Below are 23,708 nucleotides of genomic sequence, written 5' to 3'. Positions count from 1 at the left end.
GAAGCCTTGATCCAACCTCTAGTGTGTAGACTTTGCCCTGAAGATAAAGAGTTACAACAGCTTCTAAACATTTCAGTACCTTAGATAAAGGCATGTTCTAGAAATACAGCCTTAAAGACAGCTTGCCAAGAAGGTAGGAGCCAACAAAATGAACATGTATTTAAAGTCACTATCAAGGTGCCTGTTCAGAATGAAAAGAAAACTTTTCTAGTAACTCTTCCTCTTCTGAAACTACTCTTATTTCAATAAACTAAACAACTATAGGTCTTAGGGCTGCTGAGGTGGCTGAGTGGTTAAGAACCCTGGCTCTCTTCTAAAGGTCTTGGGTTCAGTTCCCAAGTCACCCACATGGTGGTTAACAGCCAGTTAATTGTAACTCTACTTCTTGAGGCATGCATGTGGTCTACAGACATACTTCAGGCAAAACACCCATACTCATTTTAAAAATCTCATAAATAAGTAAATAAAATTAATATGCTGGACTTATTTGAGGATTCTTTTTATGGGGTTCAAGAGTGGGGAGTTAGCTATTAAGGGGAGTAATCTAGGTAGTTTCTACTCTGACTGACAGGCCATGCATTTATTATTTTTTTTACTGTGTCTGTCCCTTCCAATAATGCATGGGATTTAAATCATCTGTATGCCCAATTATGCATAGACAGAAGTTGGTAAATAGCAGATCTTTAAGTTTACTACAGAGCAGTTTTGCCTCACTGGACATACATCCACAATTAGCTCAGGTTAGACCCTATTCTTCCTACTCTGATACTTTGAAGATAACATGAACTGGAAACCATCTAAATTTAATTTACGGGGGGTGGAGGAAACTAATGTTATTGTCCAGATATGGGAGTATGGCAGCTTGATGCAAGTGACAGTCCGAGGGCATTCTGGGGTTGCTATATGAGTTGTGGGAGAGTGTGAGTGAGCATAGTGTGTGCGGGTAAAGAAACTAGGCTGCAATGTGCTTTACAAGAAGGTGAGCATGCATGACCCAAACCAAACGGTGTCCCAAATTAAACTATCTCCAATGCCTATTGATTCAAAAATGCACTGCAGTTCTAGCAAGTGGTTTTGTTATAAAAGTAAATCACATATCAGGTCCTCTGAACTGTTGGTCACTGGGAGGGAAAATCTGACATTTTCTCTTGTAACTGCAGTGAAGCTGTCATTCTCAAGACAAGTGGCATAGAATGCTGTATTTGATACTGATATTTGTTAATGTTTATTCCTTTACCATTGAGCCAACAAATCATTAGCATAGACAGTATTTATAATTGGTGTGTCTTTTTTTTTTCTTTCTGGTGAAATATCCTTTAGTAAAGCTGCCATTCACAGCAGGGGAAGCTGGGATGAGTCCCTAACAGGGACTGGCAGAACAAAGGGTATTCTAACATTTATGGACTTTAGAGAGGAGGGAAGGGGCCTCTGACCTTAGAGAGTAGAGGTCCCTGAGTTTAGCGGACTTACAAAAGTGCTACGTAGAATGTAGGGCTGTAACTTAGGGAGCTACTCCTATTGTTCCACCAACTCAGGGCTGCTGCATGCTTATGTTTAGCAGCTTAGGGAAGCTATTACACAGGGTCTGATGTATGGCTCATTCCCTTAGGGCATCCTCTGTGATAGCATGCCTTCTTTATAATGTAAAGCAATAAAGGGAAGATAAAGGTGTGACTCATTCTGATTTTTTTTTAAGATTAAAAAAAAAGGTGTGTGTGTGTGTGTTAGAGTCCTGAAGCTGGAGCAACAGGATGCTGTCAATTGCCTGATGTGAGTACTGAGAGCTGAACGCTGCTTCTTTAAGAGTAATATAGACTTGGAACCACGGACCCACCTCTTCAGTCCCCCCATTTTACATTATAGAAATGTGTTTAAGACATCAAAACTACATATTCCACCTTACATAAATATTTTCTACAAGTGGTTCCCAGTTTCAAAATTGAAAGATTAAAAGACACTTCTGGGTGGTGGTAAAGATTAAAAAAACCTCTCAGTGGTTAAGGGCAAGCACTGTTTACTTAGAGGGCTTCAGTTGGATTCCTGGCACCCGTATCAGCCACAGCCGCCTGTAACTCCAGCTCCAGGCGAGCCTCTAGGCATCCAAGTTAGGGGCAATTCTGCTCCTGCCTAATTTAGTAAGTAAACCAATTAACTGGTAAGGAGAGAAGCAGACCCTTCATCAAGGTTAATCTCAACAAGTCTCACTATAAACACTAGAGGACAGAGATGATTCTTCTGTATTGGATGACTTGCAGAAAATGACTTGTCTTTCTCTCTTTCTATAGTGCTGTCCTCATTAGAGCTATGTAGGTAGAGCAAGCGTGTACACCGAAAGCTAAACTCAAGTTACTTCCAAGCCTCTTGTTTTTCTCAGTTTTCCCTATCAGCCATCATTTCTCAGTAACAACCTTCCCGAACTTGAAGTACCATTCTCCACAAGTACCTCAGGCAGTTTCTGTAAGGAGAGTGGCCTGAACCGTATCTGGGGCTGTGAGTCGGCATTTTACCTAAGCATAAAATCAAAACAACATGAAGTAAGCGATGTAATCTCTTTTTGAAAGACATACACACGTCCTTGGAGAAGCTTTAAGAAAAATTGGAGTTTCTAAGCTTTATGAATAGTTTATTACATTTCAACAACTGTACTGTGAATCAATAAAACAAAAGCTAAGGACAATGAGCTCAAGTTATTGATTCTTAAGTTTCAAAATAGAACAGTAGGAAAGCTATAAAAAAGGGATTTCAGGGTGTGTGGTGAGCAGTAGGGATCTAAGGCATCAAAACATAGACTATTTATTTATTTTTTTTGTTTTTTTCAAGACAGGGTCTCACATGTAGCTCTGCCTATACTAGAACTCACAATGTAGACCAGGCTGTCCTTGAACTCACAGAGATCCTCCAGCCTCTGCCTCTCAAGTGCTGAAATTAAAGGCATGTACACTACTATGCCCAGCATAAATATTTAACTTTTTGTTTTTGGAGACAGAGTTTCTCCGTGTAGTCCTGGCTGCCCTAGAGCTTGATATATAGACCAGGCTGGCTTCCAGCTCACAGAAATCTGCTTGCCTCTGCCTCCTGGGCACTGGAATTAAAGGAATGTGCCACTATGCCCAGGTTGAACAAAGGATTTTCTTGCCTAAATATGTTGCAGATCTGTGACTTCGAGATGAATGAGGAAAACCAACCAACAAACAAACCTAACTATAGTCCAGGTCGCTGTATACAGGAAGCGGCGTGGGACGGAACTTTTCAAAACTCAATGAGGTGCGTGTACGGCCCATTGGTGTCCAGCTTTAACACTTGCCTGTTCCCGTACGTGCCGTGCGCCACCGCAACCCCCGCTTCTACACACTTGCTGTTGTTGGCCACAGCTTTTTCACACAGACTCACAAACTGGGAGTAGAGTTCTAAGCCCTCCTCCTTCCCGGAGTTAGAGTGGTACTGCATGTTCCGTCCTTTCACCCTGCCCCCGAGGGTGGCTTGCGGGATGATCAGAACGTCGCCAGGCAGATCTAGGATCGAGACGTGCTTGCCGCTTTCCGTTTCACTTAGCTTCACATTTAACAGCGTATTGACTGGGTAAAGGAAAGAGGCAAGACATTTTGAAGGGAAAACAAACATAAAGAAAACCATCAATCTTTTAGTTGGCTATCAAGTTTCATATTTAAAACCTAGTTTTCAAACCCAGTCTGTAGACGTTACAAAGGGCTTCACTAAACAACACAACCCGGGCACAAAAAAAAAATACAGAAAATTCTGAATGCTATACAGAGAACGCCAAGGTGCTTCAAATCTGACCTGATAGCTAGGCTCACCTATACAAAGTTCATCCCAGAAGACCCACATTCAAAGTTGTAGCCGCACACTGGAACCTGTCGCCTGTGGGAACGCATGGATATTTGTCTCTCTGCTCCTTTCATTTCTTAAACAAATTGTTGCTTCAATTCCATTATAAACCAATGATTTTGTAATTTCACAATTTAAGGCAATATTAACACGAACTAACATTTTATAAATAAGGCCTATTGGGAAAATGTAAAGGTGAAATTCATTATTAGAGGTGAGAAAGTAAATAAAAGATGCTGGCAGCTTCTATGTATATGAATATATATGTGTATATGAGTAAGTATATGCATATATATATGTGCATATATATATACATATACATATATATGTGTATGTATATATACATGTAAGTGGGAGGCTGGAGAGAAGACTTGGTTACTAACAGTACTGACTACTCTTCCAGAGGATGGAGATTTGGTTCCCAGCATCCACATGACAGCTAACAACTGTCTCTATCTCCAGTACCAGAGGATCTGATGCCCTCTTATGGCCTCTGCTGGCAACATTTGTACACGGTACACAGACGGGCAAAACAGCCATGCACATAAATACAAATAAAATCTCACCCCTCTCAAATCCAATACAAAAAACCCATGGCAATATTTTTATAAGCATAATAAGACTGTTTATCCACACTACTATAAACATCTACATGTACCTAGAAACCTAAACTATTTCAACTTTAACCATCTTGAAGTATAAACCAAGATATCTATATCTACACTTAGGTTCCCACTCCCTCTACAAAGGTAAAAATGAATTCTTCTTATGAAGAACAGAACAAGTAGCAAAGGAATTCTATAAACCTTATAATCTCAGTACAGCAGGTAGAGCTCCAGCCCAGCTAGGGCTACACAGACTTTTTTTTTTTTTTTTTTTTTTTTTTTTTTTTTTGACAACAGGGAATTACAAAGCAGTAGCCCCACGGACTAATCTCAGGAAACAGGAAGTCTCCTGAACACTTCATTCTTATGGAAATCACTATTTAGCTACTCAGGCCTCAGACTCCTAAATTAGCAATTCTGGATTACTGGTAATGAGCAGTAATACCATTTTATTAGACTTTCATATATCTCCCTCTACTGGCTATAACTGAGAACTCACATATGTATATGTAGAAGGAAAGGCAGCACAATGAGAAACAGAAGCAAGTTGAATTGAAATGAGACAATAATTAAGAGTGTGGTAGAAACTTAAAGATTATATAAGATAGGTTATTAATCAAATACCTCCAATAACACAGACATGAAATCAAGCTTTGGCAGACCACTGATCTCAGTACAATTATATTGAAGATGAACTGAGGAAGATTCTATACATTTCTGTTTTAGCTATGATATTTCAGACTTCATGGACATATACTTCAGACTCTATGGAGTATAACTCGTTATTCTCCCAATGTACACAAAGCTTGTCTGGAACGGTCTAAAACCATGAGCAAGTATGAGGCTTTATGAGAACCTCCTCATATGGTTCACTTATGGAACTGAGGGATGTACAAACTAACGTCTCAGTAATAAATTTTATTTTGCTTGTACTTCAACCTGCTGAATGTGATTCTTAGCCATACAGCCCCTTTACTGAGAATGATAAACTTGTTAAACTAGTCATTAAAAGACTTAAGGTAGCGTCCTCTGTGTTTTCATTCACCACAATCTTACCCATGTATTTAGAGTGACTCATAAAGAAAAAACAGAAGCACACAGGATTAGTCACCAAGAAATGAAATGAAGGCTGGGTTTCATGGGTTTATTTTACCTAAGTTTGGGTATTAAAACTAAGTTTAGTTCAGGAACTAGGAGAATTATATTTATATGTTTATACAAAAACCTACAAAAATGGTTGCTATAAATTCTCCTCTATCAATGCTATAAGCCTGAATGGTCCAGATTTGATTGGACACACATGCTCTAATACATTGTCCTCTAGTGTCCATTAGGGGTGCTCTTATCCAATGGAGAGAGGGAAGGGACCATGGTGGCATGAGAGGAACAACAGAGGGTAACAGGAAGTAAAGAAGGTCACAGTTTATGATAAACGTCCATAAAATCTATCATTTTGTAGAATAAATACACACACACGCACACACACACACACACACAGAACATGATATAAAAAAGCAGCACAACGTCTGCTTGGATTTCCATGGCCACTGTACTCTCACAGTTGTCTGTACTTTGGGCAGAACTGTGCTGTGCACAAGGGCTTGTGTGTCTATCTTTTAAAGCAGTCTACAAACCATTTGCAATACTGGGATGTTTTAAAAGCATCCCATCATGTGCACATTCTTTAAATTTTACAATAAGCAATATTATTAATACACTAACACAATTTAGGATCATGTTTCTTGGGGCTGCACAGATGGCTCAGCAGTTAAGAGTTGCTTCTGCTCTTCCAGGGAACCTTGGTTCAATTCCCAGTAGCCACAGGGCAGCTCACATCTCTCTGTAATTCTGGTTCCAGGGGATCTTATGCCCTCTTCTGGCCTTTGAGAGCATCAAGCATGTGGTAAACAGACATACATGTAGGCAAAACACCAATACACACTGAAAAAAGAAAAATAATAAGCCACCCAATCACCCTATGTTCCTTGAGCTGGGTCTGCAATCCAAGCTAATCCAGAGGCTTCAGCATAAAGACTGCACACTCAATATCTTCCTGGGATGCAGAAGGAATTGAAGGTAAACTGTGGTCAAGACTTTGATTTAAGATTTTTTTTTAAAATCAAAAAAATTATTAGTTTACAGAGAATTAGGTCTTATTACGCATTTTTTTTTCATTCAGAGTGTTTTACTTTGGATGTTAGTTGCTAAAAAGTGCTTAGGATACAGTGCAGTGGTGAAGCACTTTCCCATCATGCTCTAGGCCCCGGCTTCAACACGGAGCCCTATAGCACTATAGCAAAACAAAGTGGAAAAAGTAAAAAATAAAATAAATTATGCTTCTTGGCTGAGGTTATAGGTCAGTGTTGAGCACTTGCTTAACGTGGACAAGTTCAACCCAAAGCCCTAAAAACAAAACAAAATCCCACTGAAACCAACACAGTGTACGAAATCCCACCGAAACCAGCAAAGAGTGGTTTTGAATGTTTTGGTTCATTTGCTCACGAGGAGTTCTACCTTTGCTGCTTTGTTTGTTCTACATCATGAGTTTCAGCACAACATCCTCATGCCCCTCTGGCTGTGAGAAGAGAGAAAACACGTACCCATTTTGGGAAGAAGTTCTGTGTCAGCTCCCTTGAAGAAACACACATAGATCACCAGTCCTCTCCGAATCTGTGAGAAATTACCACAGGAATCTCAGATTAGAAAGGAGTCTACAGAGGAACAGCTCACTGGGAAACATTTCACAGTGTCTACAGGCACTTGGGTTAAAAGCCAAGGGAATGGAATAAGGAGAGTCTTGAATTCTAAGTAAATTATGAGAAACAAAACAGTCTTGGCCAAGTCTTAATCGCCGTGCTTATGTAAAAGATTACAATAGAGTCAAGAGAGGTGAAGATTACAAACCACACCGCCATTTATTTCTGCTGAGTCAGCAGAGCTTTCAAACAGCCTCCCCCAAACCCTGCAAGACCCACAGAAAGAGTTACAGGCTGATTTATTCAACATCAAATGTTTCTCCTTTTACCACGTGGGGACGTTGAATAAGCAAGTGTAGGGTCTTATTTTTACAAACTCCAGGAACTGTTCAATTGCTTTTTCTGTTATTGTGGTCAATGCCTTAAGAAAACCCAATGGTTAGGCTTTGAAAATTACATTTTATGATAAGTTCTATAGGAGAAGGCTGGTTGTTATCAGGAATAAACACTTATTCATTTTACATAATGACTTGAATATTTGTTTACTAGTTTCTGTAAGACTACAAGAAGTTAAGTGATAAATGACTTCGTTGCTACCGCTGAGGGAATCGATTCTACATTAATTTCCTTCACTCACTTGATTCAGAAGCCACCACAAAGATTAAATGAGTTAATAACTGCAAACTACTTAAAACAGTGCTGAGCTCATGGTAAGTACGATACAGGTGCTTACCAAATGCTATATAAAAACAAATGGAAAGGCAGACACGGTTTATTTCATGCTTTAACTTCCAAAGCATTTTGCATGCTTTATACACGTTTGGGTCTCAACCGATAGCAGCATTAACATTCAACTAAATCTTTCTGGTTCTAATGGTTTTCTGTGTAAATATGGCTCTGCACTCATGTCTGAATTACCTGGAAAAAGATTTTAGTTTAATTACGTGCACTTGTGTGTCTGTGTACAATGGCAGGTGTCTGTCATGCCTAGAGGAGGTCATTAGATCCCACGGAGCTGGAGTTACAGGTGGTTGTGACCAGCCCTGCATTGCAGGATAATGGAATCTAAGTACTGGAGGCGAGATTCCCTAAAAATTCTGAGAATCGTTCGGCGAGGTATCTTACGCTGTTACCTAAACACTTAAGATACTAAGGCAGAAAGATCATCCGCAGGCTGAGGGCTACAGAGGGAACCCGTCGGGCACAGACCACCACCAGAAGCAAGTCCAAAGAGACAGCTAGGCAGCCCACTGGGATGGGCAGATGGAAAGGGACAAGCTCTTCCTCCCACGAGAGATGACAGGAAGACCGGCACGGTTCCGCGGATAGGGCCGGGCGTTACCTCCACCCACTGTGCCGCGGCGTCTCCATCGGCCGGGCGCACTTGTAGGCGAGCGTGCAGGCACTGCTGCAGGAGTGCACGAGCCAGTACTTCCCGACCACCGTCCGCCATGGCGCGGGTCCGGGCTGCGCATGCTCGGATCGGCTCCTCCTACTGCCCATGGCTCCACCCTAAGAGGGCGGGGCCTCTGCCTGGCTCTCGAATTCCCGGATGTGGATCTGACTTGCTGGCTGCAGTCCCTTGGAGGGTTTTTGTTTAGAGCTCTCCCTCCTTCCCTCCTTCCCTCCCTCCTTCTCTAACTTAATCTCATCCTCGAATACATTGCTTTTAGCTTTGTTTTTGGAGATACGGTCTCTTAGAGCCGGGGTTGGTCACCGAGTAGCTGAGGCTAACCTTGAACTTCCTCCTCCTTCCAATTGCAGGAATTACAGGTTTGCCCGCCCACAGCCCACCCCTGACACCGTCGGGCTCCGCTACTTGTCTCATATCATTTGAAGAAACATTTTTCACCTCAAAAAGCTTAGGTTTCCAGATGCTGGAAAGGATGTAAGTCAGAGTTAAATCCGTACTATGTTCATTATAAAGACATAACTAGGATGAAATCAGTTGATCTCAAAGCAGGCAGAGAGGGCACTAAAACAGGTTCTTAACCTGTGGGTCACCTTTGGGTGGTGGAGACAAGATTTACATCTTGATTTGTAACAGTAGCAAAGTCACAGATACGAAGTAGTAATGAAAATCATGTTATGGAACCTGAGAAACTGCATTAAAGGTTCGCTGCATTAGGAAGGTTGAGAACCACTGAACTAAAAGCTAGAAATCTTTCAAAATATATTTCGCCCACTCAAAGCAGTGTTGTCTTCTGTATCAGAAATGCTACGAATCATTCTGATTCCATAGTTGCAGAAGGGTGTTTATAAGGTATGTGAATGCATTGGGGGAACCAATTCTTTTTTATTATTATTTTAAGCTTTTCATTTATACATGTTTTAATTCAAATATAATTATATCATGTTCCTCCCCCACTCCTCCCAAGTCTCTCCCCTAACTTCTTTAATTTTCCCTCACATTATTAACCTTTTTCTTCAATTATTATAGTTACTTTATGTATGTGCAAATATATAAATAGAACCTGTTGAGTCTGTTTTTGTTGTTTGTGTGTATATGATTTCAGAGCTGATCCCTTTGTACTGGGTGACCATTCATAGGAGAGGTTAATTCTCTTTCTGTATAGTCATTAGCTGCCTGTAATTCTTTGTCTAGGGGTGAAATCTATTGCCTTTGTTCAGGCTTCATTTATGCTGTCGTTTCTATGAGAGATTTTTTTCCCCAGCAGACATCCTGGTATTCTGTCTCTTACAATCTTTCTGCTCCCTCTTCTGAGATGTTTCTTGAGCCATAGATGCAAGAGCATCTATGACATAGATGTGGCACAATGTAGATGTAGCCATTGGGGCTGGGCTTCCCACAATCCTTTGGTCTCCGAATTGTGTCTAGTTGTGGTTCTCTGTGACAATTCTCATTTGCTGTAAAGAGAAGCTTCCCTGATGAGTGGTGACAGTTACACTTACCAGTCGATAAAGAGTAAGATTAAGAATTCGATTAGAAATTCCATTGCTCTAGCTCAGTTATGGTATGTAGTAGATTCTCGACTAAGACTCATGATCTAACTGCCCCCCGGGGAATTTATCTAGGTTCTAGAAGCAGGAATGGTTTTCCCCTTCTCGAATGGGCTTTAAATCCAATTAGACAACTGTTGGTTACAACTGACTTGGGAGTGCCATTATACTGCACCTTTATGGGTATCTTGCCTTGCTGGTCCTTGTGGTTCATAGTCTCACTGCTGGGCTGAACTGTTAATTGCTTCCCTCCTTTGGCAGTTTGTATAGCATTGTCTGATAGGATGGAAGCTAGCCACAAAAAGGAGGCTTTCAGGTTAGATACAGCTTGAATAGTCTGAGTCCTGTGTGTTAAGTGTAAGATGTCTTCAGCAATAGAGACCTTTCTTCAGCCTTGTATTCAGGGCAACAACAATAGTTTATGTTGTTTTGGAATTCCTTGGACTACCATGATTTTATTATTTTACATTTGCCTAAAATTATACATAACTAGTATAACTGCATTTATACATATACATGTATCTATATCTAATTTCTATCCCTATTTATATCCCCAAAGAAGTTATGTCACTTGGGCTGACAGTGCTCCTCACAAGAACAACAGACTCACAAACCCCTCAGTACCAGACAGGAGAAATCTCCTTTTGAATGGAGGAGAGCATTTCTTTAGAAAATATCCTTGGTAGGAATATTCTTATCTCAGAGTGTGCTTGCTCACCAGTAACTGAATTTGATACTTATACAGTCCTACATTTTCTGATGTACACAATGGCATCAAATTCTGTGGTCCATTTTCTTTAAGCACTTATTAGAATGTAAATAAAAGTAAACAGGGCTTGGTTTTCTTTCCCACGAAATCTATTCCGTGAAAGTGCATAGGATTAGCATTTATTTCTCGCAGATGAGGAGGGTTTAGCAGGGAAACAATAGCGTTACCCTGATTGCATTTCTCAGGTCATTGATTTGGGCTCAGTTGGCACAATATATTCATGTCTCTTGTTTTAGAAGATGACATCACTGACGGCGTCGCTGTCCATACAAAGTAGCGTGACTAGAGGAAACTAATCCATGCATAATCAGTGGGCCTTTGTACACAAACTGAAGCTGTTTGCTGACTGGTTATCTTCCAGCCTCCCTAACACTTTTAGGAAAAAGAAAATGAAAACTCTCACATTATCTCTGATGGCTGTGTCATAGGGTCTCCCAAGTTGACTGTCTTTTGTGTAGCATTCACAAGTTGAAGTGTTCGTGCCTGCACCTGTATGTCACTGTAACTATTGAGTCTGTACTCAGGCATTGGGATTCCAATTTTACAGATCGAAAGGAACATTGCTCAAGAGACCCAAGCTGTGCCCCAGAGTAAGTGAAGACTTTGGTGTTTATTCCTGTGTGAGGGCCAGAGATAGGAGGCGCTTTTGTCATTAGGATGTATAGTTCCCAGGGGTCTTTGCACAACAAGAACGACCTGAAGACTTCTGTGATTACATAGTGTTTGATTGTTAGTGGTTAGTGTCTCAAAAAATCACCAGTTACTTTTAACTTTGCCATTGAGTGAGAATCTCTTAGGCTGAGAATGTTAGTTTAAAAAAAAAAAAAAAAAAAAAAATCTATCCACGTATTCTTTTCTTCTGCCTGCAGAGGGCAGTAACGAGTAGACATTAAAGCAAGCATTTTCTTTCTGTGTTCTATTTTATGAAAATTGTTCTCACAGAGAATTCATGGAAGTAGGGCATGCAGGCAATAGGATAGCAAAATTTGAATAAATCAATAAATAGTACAGAAAATTAAATTGCATTAGTAAGTTACACTAGAGTACATTGACTCGTTAAGATGGTCATTTTTGGCTGGAATTCTGATATAGTACATAGGGACACTATGTTTTTTGAGACAAGGTCTTATATTCCAGGCTGACCTTAATCCACCATGTACCAGAGGATAACCCTGAACTCTTGATAGTATTCCTGATCCTCCTGCCTCCACCTCCTGAGTGTTGGGATCACAGGTATGCTTTACCACTCCCAGCTTATGTGGTGCTGGGGATAGAACCCAGGGCCCTGTGCAAGCTGGCAAATGCTTTACCAACCGAGCTACATCTCAGTTCTTGGTTTTAATTCTTGAAAGTCAAACAGTCGTGCACATCCCATTTAATGTAAGGGGAAGCAGGTTGTACAATTTACTTCCAAGATAAAGGGAAACTACAGCATCAGGTCAGCATTAGAGGAGGATTCTGATACAATGGCTCGTAGGTCTGCTTTGCCTTGTGAATATGTAAGGAATTACTTTTGGATGCCTGAGATCAGTGGTTAAGAGCACTTGCTACTCTTGGGGAGGAACCATGTTTGTTTATGAGCACCTACATGGTGGCTCACAACCACCTGTAGCTCCAATTCCAGGGACATTTATTGTACATGCAGGCAAACACACACACACACACACACACACACACAACTTTAAAAATAAGTATTATTTTAAAAGAAGGAAGAAACTACTTTTGGGGCAAGGATGATTTTCAAACAGCTACAGTAATAAAAGGGGCCGTAGGGATAATAAGTCAATTGTGTGTGAATTCTCTATTCCCTATGATGGTGTAACAATTGATGGAAACATGTTTTCAGTTGCTTAATTCATTCAGTTTGGTCATCCCACACTCTAGCATTCAAAAATAGTTCACAAATATGAGAGCCCTGGGGACCAAGTCTAAAGGATCTTGTGCAGTTGGTACCAAGCTTCCTGATCCTGAAGAAGGAAAGATGTGTACAGGAAGCAGAGGCTGCTTCCTAGTGCTCAGAGTAACTGGAGGTTTTCCAGTGATTTATCTCCAAAGTGAGCCTCTTACCTGCAGCTTTACAGAGAGCTGTGCTAATAAGAAGTGCACCTGGAAGAGGTACCCCTGTTTTACAGAAAGCGGATGGACTCCACCCTCCTGCTTCAAAGCCTAGAGAAGTTTTCTTTATCAGTGCTTGGGAAGATGATCTTGTTATGAGAAATTGGTTCATGTGAACTAAAATACATAGAACACTAGAGTAGAGTCAGAATTCGAATTTATTTATGAATAATAAGATGTACTGCCATGACAGAGAGTGGAAAAATCTCACATAGGGCATGATTGGCACATTTTGCCCTCCAAATGTGGGATACAGGTGCATATCCTGACTGTCTCTATTAGCAATGTGGGATACGGGAGCATATCCTGACTGTCTCTATTAGCAGTGTGGGATACGGGAACATATCCTGACTGTCTCTATTAGCAATGTGGGATACGGGAGCATATCCTGACTGTCTCTATTAGCAATGTGGGATACAGGAGCATATCCTGACTGTCTCTATTAGCAATGTGGGATATGGGAGCATATCCTGACTGTCTCTATTAGCAATGTGGGATATGGGAGCATATCCTGACTGTCTCTATTAGCAGTGTGGGATACGGGAGCATATCCTGACTGTCTCTATTAGCAATGTGGGATATGGAAGCATATCCTGACTGTCTCTATTAGCAATGTGGGATATGGAAGCATATCCTGACTGTCTCTATTAGCTTGCTGTAGGAAGTACTCAAAGCCCTGTGTAACGACACAGATGTTAGCACAGTGCTTAGTGGATGAAGAGTCAGAACAAAGGAGAGAGAAAAAACTGTATTTCTATGGTGGACACTTAAATATGACTCTAAGTACTAACAATGAAAAACAAGAAATCCACTGAACCTTACAGAAAATGTGGTATCAGATGGTTCAGGGCAATTTCTTAAATTGTCCCTTGATTAAAAAAAAGAATGTCTCAATACACCCCCCAAATGAAAACGAGTCCTCAGAGACGATGGGGCTCCAGTATACTCACTGGGTATTTGCAGTCTGCAAATTACAGTCTGTGACCTTGGCTTACTTCACAGGGTCCTAAGAAATCTCTCACCTAGGCGTTTAAGAAGTGCTGCATAACAGAGTAACTCCAGGGCTAGGCTCCTCAAGAGATGTAGAGTAGGGTATTCTATACTGTTGATCAGAGATGCTGTTATTTAGACATCAAAAGGGCATACTGTGAGGAGACTTTCTCTTCTTTTCTTGTTCTTTTAAAAATGTGTACGAGCGTTTTGCCTGCATGTGCACCTTGTGCATGTCTGGTGCCTATGGCTTCAGAAGAAAGCATCAGGTCCTCTGGAACCAGAGCTGCGCATGGTTGTGAGCCGCCATGTGGGTAACAGGACTTGAACCAAAGTCCTCTGGAAGAGCAGCCAGTGATTTTAATCACGAAGTGATTTCCCCAGCACCCAGGGTTATTTTGCTTTGTTGAAAAGTGAAAGGCCACCAGGACTGTGAGTGGTTGACTGTGAAGTCTCTACACATGAAAGTGGCTTTGAGGACTTTGGAAGAAGCAGTTCTATGTTCACTATACGATATAAAACCAGATTCCTAAGATTCTATTTAATGGCAGAAGAAATCTTGGCTTGGAAAGAACTTTCAAAGTGTCTGTCCTGACAGGATGAAGATGGCACAGTTTAGAGGGGTGGCTGAAGAGAGTTGAATGATGGGACCAGTAAGCAGTCAGGTGAAAGGTTAAACCAAACCAGTGTGGGATAATGGAGGACTAGGACTAGCGACAGGAGGGAGCAGTCACCATTCTGAAGGACTCAGGGGAAGATCTGGAGCTGGAGGAGACATTTGACAGGAACTGCGACCGTCCACATAAACATGCCGCATGTAAACGTGTTTCCCGGCTCCTTCCATTTGGCTTTCTGTGGTTTCTCCCACTGACTGAACTCAGCTGCAAGGCAGAAAGTGGGAGTTGATAGACCTGGTTTACAGAAAACTGTAAGTCTGAAAGGGCTCGTGATGACGATCCAGAAAGCTGGCTGCCTCGGCGTATTTATTTCCACAGCAGAAGGAGACAAACATTTACTGTACATCCCTTGCAAAATACACCTCACTCCTAGACCTAGCTTTTCTAATCACAAAGCGGCTATTTTGTAAGAACAGTTTGGCCTGTACCTGTAAAGAGTAATTATTGTAGTTTAGGAATACAGAACAATTATCCACCGAGGTCAATCAGATAATGCTAACAAAACTGTATTTATAAAAGCAACAATTGAAAGTTTCTGTCAAGTATGCATACACCAGCAACACAGAGATGCTTTGGGTAGTCTGATTTGGCCCATGCACATTTCACTTTGGGAGATTTTTATTAAATGAGTCTTTGGAAGGAAGCTGTCCACCAAGGTACCTGAAAGTCAGCTGTGAAGGCCCCATGTGAATTCTGACCAATTTGCCATCCACATGAAGACTACGAGGAAGAGGAAACAGATTTTTATTTATTTGTATTTTCAGTGCTAGAGACCCAATCCAGACTTGACCCTGGCAAAGTAAACAGTTCTGCCACTGAGCCACGCCCACAGTGTCTCACCGCTGAGCCACGCCCACAGCTTGATGACCAGTAATGAGAGCTTGTGAGCAAAAGTCCAAGAACAGGAGTCCCATCACAGCCGTTTATTTTGCTGCAGGGCGGCATCTTAATTTAGCCAAAGACTTTTTCCATGTTGTTTAACTTCTGTTTTAAACGCCTGTTTTATTATTGCATTTATTTGCTGGTGTGTTGCCTAGGTAGCAGAATATTGCAAATGATTTTAACTCTAAGGCAATAATGTATGTCTCTGGCAATCTGTAGGGGTTTCCTATGATGGGCTGATAAATTACCTTGATCTTTTGCTTTTTAGTTTATAGAGTTGTGACAACTTACAAAAGCGTGCCAGGATTTTCTGAGTTTTTGCATATGTCTGTTAGCCTTTCCCAAGCCAGGGTAACTTGTTTTAGAATCTTGGTGCCTGTAACTCTTTCAGAAATAAAATTATGAACAACTATAAACTGGGCCAAAGAGATTTCTGGCTATATTTTCAATGGATGTTGGAGCTCTGAGTAGTAGTTCTTGATCCTGTAGTGTTGTGTAGAATTTGTCTGCAACCAGAATGCCTCCCAATTTGGTAGAGATTTCCATTCTCAAATTCTCCCTATCTGCATGGAAAACTATAGTGGAATGCTACCCTGTAGATACTGACTGGTGGCACGTTTTATTTGTTTTTTGTTTGCTTTGCTTGTTTTCATCTCTGTTGGTTTTAGATTTACTGCTAACCTTGTTTTCAGCATTCTCATTTTGACTGCACCTTGATTCTATCTCTCATTTTTTTTTTAAAGGAATAAATTCGGATTTCAAAATGTTGCAGAATTAGTATAGAGAGCTTTCAGGTGTCCTTGCCTGTTTTCTCAGTTTCCCACCAGGCATCTCCAGTTACGTCATTTGCCACAAATGAAGAATCAGCTCTCCATAATCTATCCAGATTTCCCTGAGTGAAGGAACCATCCTGTATTGGCTTAACCTCCCGTTCTACTTCACAGTTAGTTACCAAGTCTCTCTAGGCTGTAGCAATATCAGACCTTCTTTAAACATTTTAAATGAATTTAAATAAAATGTTTAAAAAAATTTTTTTTTACATGTATAATGTTTTATACCATGTGTATGCCTGGTGCTGGAGGAGGCCAGAAGAGAATGTCAGATTCCCTGGAATTAGAGTTACCAATGTCTGTGAGCTACCCCATGGGTGCTGAGAATTAAACCTAGGTACTCTGGGGGAACAGCAAGTGCTCTTAACTACTGAGCCATCTCTCTTCATCCCTGAACCACCACCACCTCCTCCTCTTCCTCCTCCTCCTCCTCCTCCTCCTCCTCCTCCTCCTCCTCCTTCTCCTTCTCCTTCTCCTTTTCCTTCTCCTCCTTTTTAAATTCATGTTTGCGTATGTGTGGGTGAACATGTGGGTGGAGGTTTGCATGCACGTGGAGGCTGAAGGACTGCTTCAGGTGTCATCCTCAGAAACCCCATTCAACTTCTTTAAGACAGGAGCTTGCCAATTAGAATAAGCTGGTCTGACAGTGAGCTACAGGGATCCCTCTGTCTCTCCATGCTGGCTAGTTGCTGTCAGTTTGACACAGATTGGGTCATCTGGGAAGAGGGAACTTCAACTGAGAAAATGCCTTCATCAGGTTGGCCTGTTGGCAAGTGTCTGCTCCGTCCCGGGTCAGTCTGGCCTCCTGCTTCTGTAACGGGAGAAAAGGAACACGCAAATAGGAATATTAAAAATATTGCCCTAGGGCTGGAGAGATGGCTCAGTGGTTAAGAGCACTCAACTGCTCTTCCAGAGGTCCTGAGTTCAATTCCCAGCAACTACATGGTGGCTCACAATCATCTGTAATGAGAACTGGTGCCCTCTTCTGGTATGTTTGAAGAGAACTACAATGTACTAACATACATAAAATAAATAGATTTATTTTAAAAAAATGTTGCCTTAAAGAACAGAAAAAGGCAAACAGTTTCCAGCAGAGGTAACCATATTTTATCCCACAGTACAAAAATGTTCACAGTGGCTAGAGAGATGGCCCAGAAGTTAGGGGCACTTGCTGTTCTTGCAGAGGACCTGGGCTCATTTCCCCGAACTTACATGGTGGCTTGCAACTTTCCATAACTTCAGTTCCAGGTGACTCAATGCCCTCTTCTGGCTTGGAGGGCACCAGGCACACACATGATATGCAGACATACATGTAGGCAAACGTTCATACATAAAACAAAAATAAGTCTTTCTATAAAAGGTGCTTTCAGTGGGGATGGGTTGCTGATATGTGCAGCCACGTGGTTTGCTATTTGTTCTTTTACTTTTGCTCGATAGCTCTATCAGGCTCCCCAAGGCACTTCTGCTGGATGTTGTAAGCACCCAGTTTTATGCTTTTTCTCTCTTTCTGCTTTTTTATTTCTCAACCGTTGCTTTTGACACACTTAATGAACTCACACATGCTTGAAACCCAAGGCATGGCTATCGCAGATCATTCTCCATGTGGAGGACCTTCTTCCCAATAACTTCCTCCCCTGCTTTCAGTATTGAATTTCTGTGAACCACGGAGTGTAATTAAGGCCTGCTTTTACTAATAGGTTTAGGGATATTTACTGGAGCATGGGCGATTTGCCAGTGGCAACCAGTGGGCTAATTTACCAATTACACTAGTCAAGAAAATGACTCTTGTTCCCCCAGCACTTATTTACTGCTAATAGTTTTACAAATATTAATTGTTTTGTGTTTTTAGAATTAAGCAGGAATCCAGGTTAAAAAAAAAAAAGTTTCAGAATATCTTGCCCTACTCCATGGGTAGGTTACATTACAGCCAGAGGGTCGCTATAGCTCATATTTGTCTTCTTTGAGCAGGGTTGGCCAAGCTGCTCACTCATCTACTTCTTAGAAGAGTAGCTTATAGCCTGTTCACACATCAAGTCAGGCTACACTTTGTTGTGTACTAAGGAAAGCTCAAGGCCAAACTCAAAGTATGTACAAAGGCAGCTTAAGGCAAACTTAACATACGGGGCATCATCAACAATCAAAATGTACTTTATATATACCATTCTGAGAAAGTGTATTTACAGAAATTTTAAAGTAAGAAATTCTTTCCAAATTAATGCAATTCTCTCCAAATTGACCCTTGCCCTGGTCAGAGAGGGGTGTTAGAAGGGAAGGTGTAGCAGGTATATTTCCTGCTACATTAAACTCGGTATTTTGGGAGGAGCGAATGTGGGAGGAGTAAGGAGAGGAAGAGGAGGAGCTAGGAGGAAGGAGGACAAGAGGAGGGGAAAATGGCGGCGCATGTACGCGTGTCTCCAGCAGTCTTAGGTAGCTAGGTTAGGTATTGAGTAACACCTCTAATTGTGTGGGCTTCTTGTTATTTGAGCATTACCAAATATATAAAGCTATTGGATAATCTTTAAACATTAGTGTCTCATTTCTACCAGGTACAGAGTGGATGTTGGGATGGTCTGGGCTCAGCCCAGCCTTTAGAGACAGAATGGAAGATTGGCGGAACCATCTCCCTCACTGGCATCTTCTGGGTGGCAGGGCCTGTGCTTCTGGCCCGCCTGAGCCGGCAGCCTGCTCCGAGCAGCAGCGAGAGCACACAGCCACTTGAGGCCTCAGGCCTTGCCTAGTCGGGAAGATGGCAGCCCCGTCCCACAAGACAGATTGGGTGCTGCCGTTTTAAAATATTACAGTAACAAGAAGGTTTTGCAATTTCCTTATAGGTCTGAGGTTATAGTCATTTAATGGCTATGTCCGTGTTAACAGCACACATCCACTCAGAACTTCACTCCCACGGGTAACCTTTGCTCCCCATGATGCAAAGCCAGGCCAGATGACCCCTCTAGGAGAGAGCGAGCAAAGGATGCATGTCTTTGACTTAGTCAGGATAGGGAACGTGACGATGGATGCTTGCGTGACAGTTTGGAAGGTGGTTGAAACATGTCTGGTACACTGACTTGAGTTCTCTTAAAGGCCACAATGGACATTTTTGACTTGGTTGTGTTGGAAGATGACTGCTGCGACGATGATAATAGCTGCTGTTAACATATCCTGAGTTTCACCAAGAGCTCAGGGAATTGAAAGTGGACCTCGTGGGTTATCTTGGTGAGATAAGTCTCAGTCTTTGGCTTCCCTTCTTGCCTCTTTATTTCCCATCCACTGGAGATAAGGCAAGACACTCAAGGAAAATGGCTGCTGGAGTCTGAGCCTAGGAGTCAAGTCTCCTGTATGATCTGGTGAGTGATGGCCTGAACAGGTGAAACTGGTAACTTCCACAGAGTATGAAGGCTTGAATAGGCACATTAGTGGGGTCTACTAAGAACCCAGAGCTTTAGGGGTCTCCTGGAATCTTCTAGGTCACAGAAGGGCACTTAGAATCACATTCGATTTGACATGTAAAAAGATAAAATGGACCACCTAAAATATTTTTTACTTTTATGTGTATATGTATGTGCCTGAGTATATGTGTACCTCCTACATCTAGGAACCTGCAGAGATCAGAAGAAGTACTTGGTCCCCTAGAACTGGAGTTAGCCATGCTTGTGAGCTACCATGCAATGCTGGGCTCTGAACCTGGGTCCTTGTAAGAGCAGCCAGTGCTCTTAACCACTGAGCCATCTCTCCAGCGTCTAATGAACAATTTTTATCGTCTTTGAATCTTATAGTAAACTTATGGCTTACTGACTGAATAATAGAAACTGCAGTAGTGAATTGTTCATCCTTACCTAAACCTCAGAGGCGTTTGCCTGAGATGGAGATGGAGAACAATCTTATCAGACTCCCTGCTTGTTTGGTCACATTGAAGAAGGAAGCAAGAAATAGACTATTGGTCTTTAATGTTGATATCAGGCGGTGTCCTACTTGAAGTGGCTCTATATCATGCAAACAGAGATTTCTCAGTTTATACCTTGCCCTGTAAGACTCCATTTTACAAGCATATTTAACAAGCATATTGAGGTTAGAAGATGACTATGCACCAGAATGGGGACATGAACTTGCACCACTCACCTAACACAGATTGATAAATGGCTTATTCCTGAAGCAAGAAGAAAGGTGACACTATAAACTTGTCAGTATGAATTGGGACTGTAGAGGTACATGAGCCAGACTTAAAATCATATCAGGACAACTAGGGTCAAGAACCTGCAAGAAACACCAGACCAAGGAAAGTTTGCTACACTCTCACCTGGAGTCTGTATGCAGGTGGACACTTAATATTGCTGTGGAAATGACCCTACTAATCTGTCATCTGGCCACCTGGTATATGGAGCAAGGGATTGACAGGCAGAAAACACCAGAGTGTCCCTGGAACCTGACATGGGCTACTCCAATGGCTGTCTGCCTATTCTCCTGTTTGCTCTTCTGGACCTGTTGTCTATCTATATTGTGGTTGTTTGATAGGTCTGGTCCTAACAGACTCATGTGTTTGGATACTTGGTCATAGGGAGTGGCACTATTATGAGGTGTGGCCTTATTAGAGCAGGTGTGACCTCGTTAGAGGAAGTATGCCACTACGGAGGTAGGCTTTGAGGTCTCCTATGCTCAGGTTCTGCCCAGTATGGAAGAGTCTCCTCCTGGCTGCCTTTGGATCAAGATGTAGAACTCTCAGCTCCTTCTCCAGCACCGTGTTGGCCTGGACGCTGCCATACTTTTCACTGTGATGATAATGGACTGAACCTCTGAACTGTAAGCCAGCCTCAACTAAATGTTGTTCTTTATGAAAGTTGCTTTCATCATAGTGTCTCTCCACAGAAATAAAACCTGTACTAAGACATATGTTATCCATTTGGTTGTCTGTCCTTGTTGTCCTTTGACTTTGGAAGCTGGACTCAACTCAGGCTCATTTCTGAGCCTGCAGCCAAGAACAGCAACATCCTCACTCCAGAGGATGACTCCAGAGACCTCGGCTGGCTGGTCATCTCCTGCCGTCTGCAGCCTACATGGCTCCTTTGCATCAGTCTCAGCATTGGCTCCTCATGCTTCCTTGTCTTTTCAACCACTATGTCTTCCTCTCTGTCTCTCACTGTGATGTAGAATATGTTATCTGAGAGTAAAAATCGAAAATTAAGACTTTAATAAGGGAACCTGTGTTTACCTACAGCAAAAGGAGCTTTAGGCACCGCACATTATTACTATGCAATACATCTTGACACCATGGAAGGAAACAAATACGTTCACCTGTGTTTCTGCCACAGCGCTCACCATGCCTCAGTAAGATCACTCTCAAGACCCTACACACAGAAAAAAAAAAAAAGCCTACCCCAGAGTTAGCCTAGAGCTGCAGTCTCATGTTTATTCAATTCCCAGTAAACGTTCCTGTCAGGTGATGAGCCAGGTGTGGAGATGTTTGAGGAGGCTTCTGCCCCGTTTTCCTACAGAGCTCAGAACTTAGTGAGAAGGAGGCTCTTAGAAAAACTCACTTCTTTCTAAACCACGATACTTTTACCCTCCTGCCTTTCAGTGGGGGGAAGGATGTGCTGGCATTGAGGGGGTGTCTTTGCTTGGAAAGCTAGAACTAAACTAGACTGGGGGACTGTCCCCTAATTTAGGGAGAAAAGACAAGGTGTTCAGTACCCTAAATTTGTACCAGGATGGTTTCTCAGGTCCTATCACCTCTGGGTAGGTTTTACCGACTCAGCAGGTGAGTTTCTAGTCCACACACCCGCTCCCCTCTCCCTTTCTAAGCTCTTTTCTGACAGATGGTATATTGCCTTTGGGGCCAACAAACTTTGCTTCAGGCTTGACCTCTAACTATAGCTGTATCTTCTTTTTTATTTCAGGCCACAATAAAAATGTCTAATATTTTAAATACCATGTTGAGCCACTTCTGCTGGGTGTGAAGCTGACTAAAGAAACCCCTATCAACCTGTGAATGAAACTCTCCCTTCTTAAAAGGTGTATTTGCATGTTAACAGCAACTCTTTACCACACATTAGTTTCCGATTGGCAGAATGTGTAAATTAGTGTTCGTGGGAAGGGAAGGAGAGGAATTATTTTCTAATTTTCCACGTGTAAGAGTTGCTACTCCTTGGGTGTTGGCAGTCTCGCCTCTCAGTTAGTCTCCTCAGCGTGACTCCCTCCTTGAAGTGATCCTATTTAAAGGCTTTTTAGGTTAAATTTTGTGAATGTGTTTCAAGCACTTCCCTTAGCCAATCTGTACTTTCTTTTTTCTTTTTTTAAGTAATCAATTGTAGACATTTTTATTTTTTTGCAAGTTACTCTTTTTTCCCCCCTTTCCTCCTTCTCTTCTTCTCTCTCTGGCCTAAAGGTTTTTTATTTATTATATATGAGTACACTGTTGCTGTCTTCAGACACCCCATAAGAGTGCATCGGATCCCATTATACACGGTTGTGAGTCACCATGTGGTTGCTGGGATTTTAACTCATGACCTCAAGAGCAGTCGGTGCTCTTAACTGCTGAGCCATCTCACTAGTCCCAATCTGTACTTTCTACATGGTGGCTTACAACCACCTGTACCTCCAGTTCCTGGAGATCTGACGCTCTCTCCTGGCTTCCACAGACATCTGCATATATGTTGTACACATGCATATTTGCAGTCAAACACTTAGTCTTAGTTAGGGTTTTATTGCTGTAAAGAGACACCATGACCAAGGCAACTCTTATAAAGGACAATATTTATTGGGGCTGCCTTACAGGTTTAGAGGATCAGTTAGTTATTATCAAGGCAGAAAGCATGGCAGCATTCAGGCAGGCATGGTTCTGGAGAAGGAGCTGAGAGTTCTGCATCTTGTTCCAAAGACAAACAGAAGACTGGCTTCCAGGTCAATCTAGAGGAGGGTCTCAAAGTGACATACATACATACCTACAGTGACATACTTCCTCCAACAAGATCACACCTACTCCAACAAGGTCACACTTCCAAATAGTGCCATTCACTGGACCAAGCATATTCAAACTACTACATACATGTATACATAAAATGCAGATAAATAAATCTAAAAAAAGAGGTTAAGAATCACATGTGAACTGTTTAAACCCAAATGACAATAAATGTAGAAGGAAAACACCAAATGAGATGAAGATGTGTGGAAACAGACCTTTACACAGTTCAAGTAGGAATTAATATGGTATAAACTGTAAATGGCTCCTGAAAACATTAAACATGGGAATATCATTGGAGCCAGTAATTCTCTCTTAAGGTAAGTACCACAACAAATGGAAAAAAAAAAGGTGCACATACTTGCACACAAATGCTTATAAGTAACAT

The 23,708-nt window shown here is 41.7% G+C and overlaps 1 protein-coding gene and 1 long non-coding RNA gene across 2 annotated transcripts; one reads left to right on the top strand and one right to left on the bottom strand.

The window, feature by feature from the left end:
* Nucleotides 1-2,530: 2,530 nt before the first annotated feature.
* On the bottom strand, nt 2,531-8,642 carry Dtd2 (D-aminoacyl-tRNA deacylase 2). Its single transcript, XM_034514224.2, has 3 exons — nt 8,490-8,642; nt 7,052-7,121; nt 2,531-3,575 (listed from the first exon to the last, which is right to left on the bottom strand). Exons 1-3 carry the CDS (start codon nt 8,598-8,600, stop codon nt 3,250-3,252), a joined length of 507 nt encoding a protein of 168 aa, XP_034370115.1. The 5' UTR covers nt 8,601-8,642; the 3' UTR covers nt 2,531-3,249.
* A 9,726-nt stretch (nt 8,643-18,368) lies between these two features.
* LOC143443953 (uncharacterized) lies at nt 18,369-21,251 on the top strand. Its single transcript, XR_013113411.1, has 2 exons — nt 18,369-19,715; nt 19,964-21,251. It is a non-coding gene; the product is annotated as an uncharacterized LOC143443953 (long non-coding RNA).
* Nucleotides 21,252-23,708: the final 2,457 nt, after the last annotated feature.

The sequence above is a fragment of the Arvicanthis niloticus genome, chromosome 11, assembly GCF_011762505.2.
Source record: "Arvicanthis niloticus isolate mArvNil1 chromosome 11, mArvNil1.pat.X, whole genome shotgun sequence".
NCBI classification, from domain to species: domain Eukaryota; kingdom Metazoa; phylum Chordata; class Mammalia; order Rodentia; family Muridae; genus Arvicanthis; species Arvicanthis niloticus.
Note: the sequence above shows the minus strand (reverse complement) of the source record. Positions and strands in the feature narration are given on the sequence as shown.

What these genes read in the sequence shown, in the direction of transcription:
- Dtd2 (XM_034514224.2), bottom strand. Translation starts at nt 8,600, where the DNA reads ATGGCGGACGGTGGTCGGGAAGTACTGGCTCGTGCACTCCTGCAGCAG. An exon ending in CCGCGGCACAGTGGGTGGAG is followed by an intron (nt 7,122 to 8,489) that starts GTAACGCCCGGC and finishes AATTTCTCACAG; the next exon opens with ATTCGGAGAGGACTGGTGAT. An exon ending in AGAACTTCTTCCCAAAATGG is followed by an intron (nt 3,576 to 7,051) that starts GTACGTGTTTTC and finishes TCCTTTACCCAG; the next exon opens with TCAATACGCTGTTAAATGTG.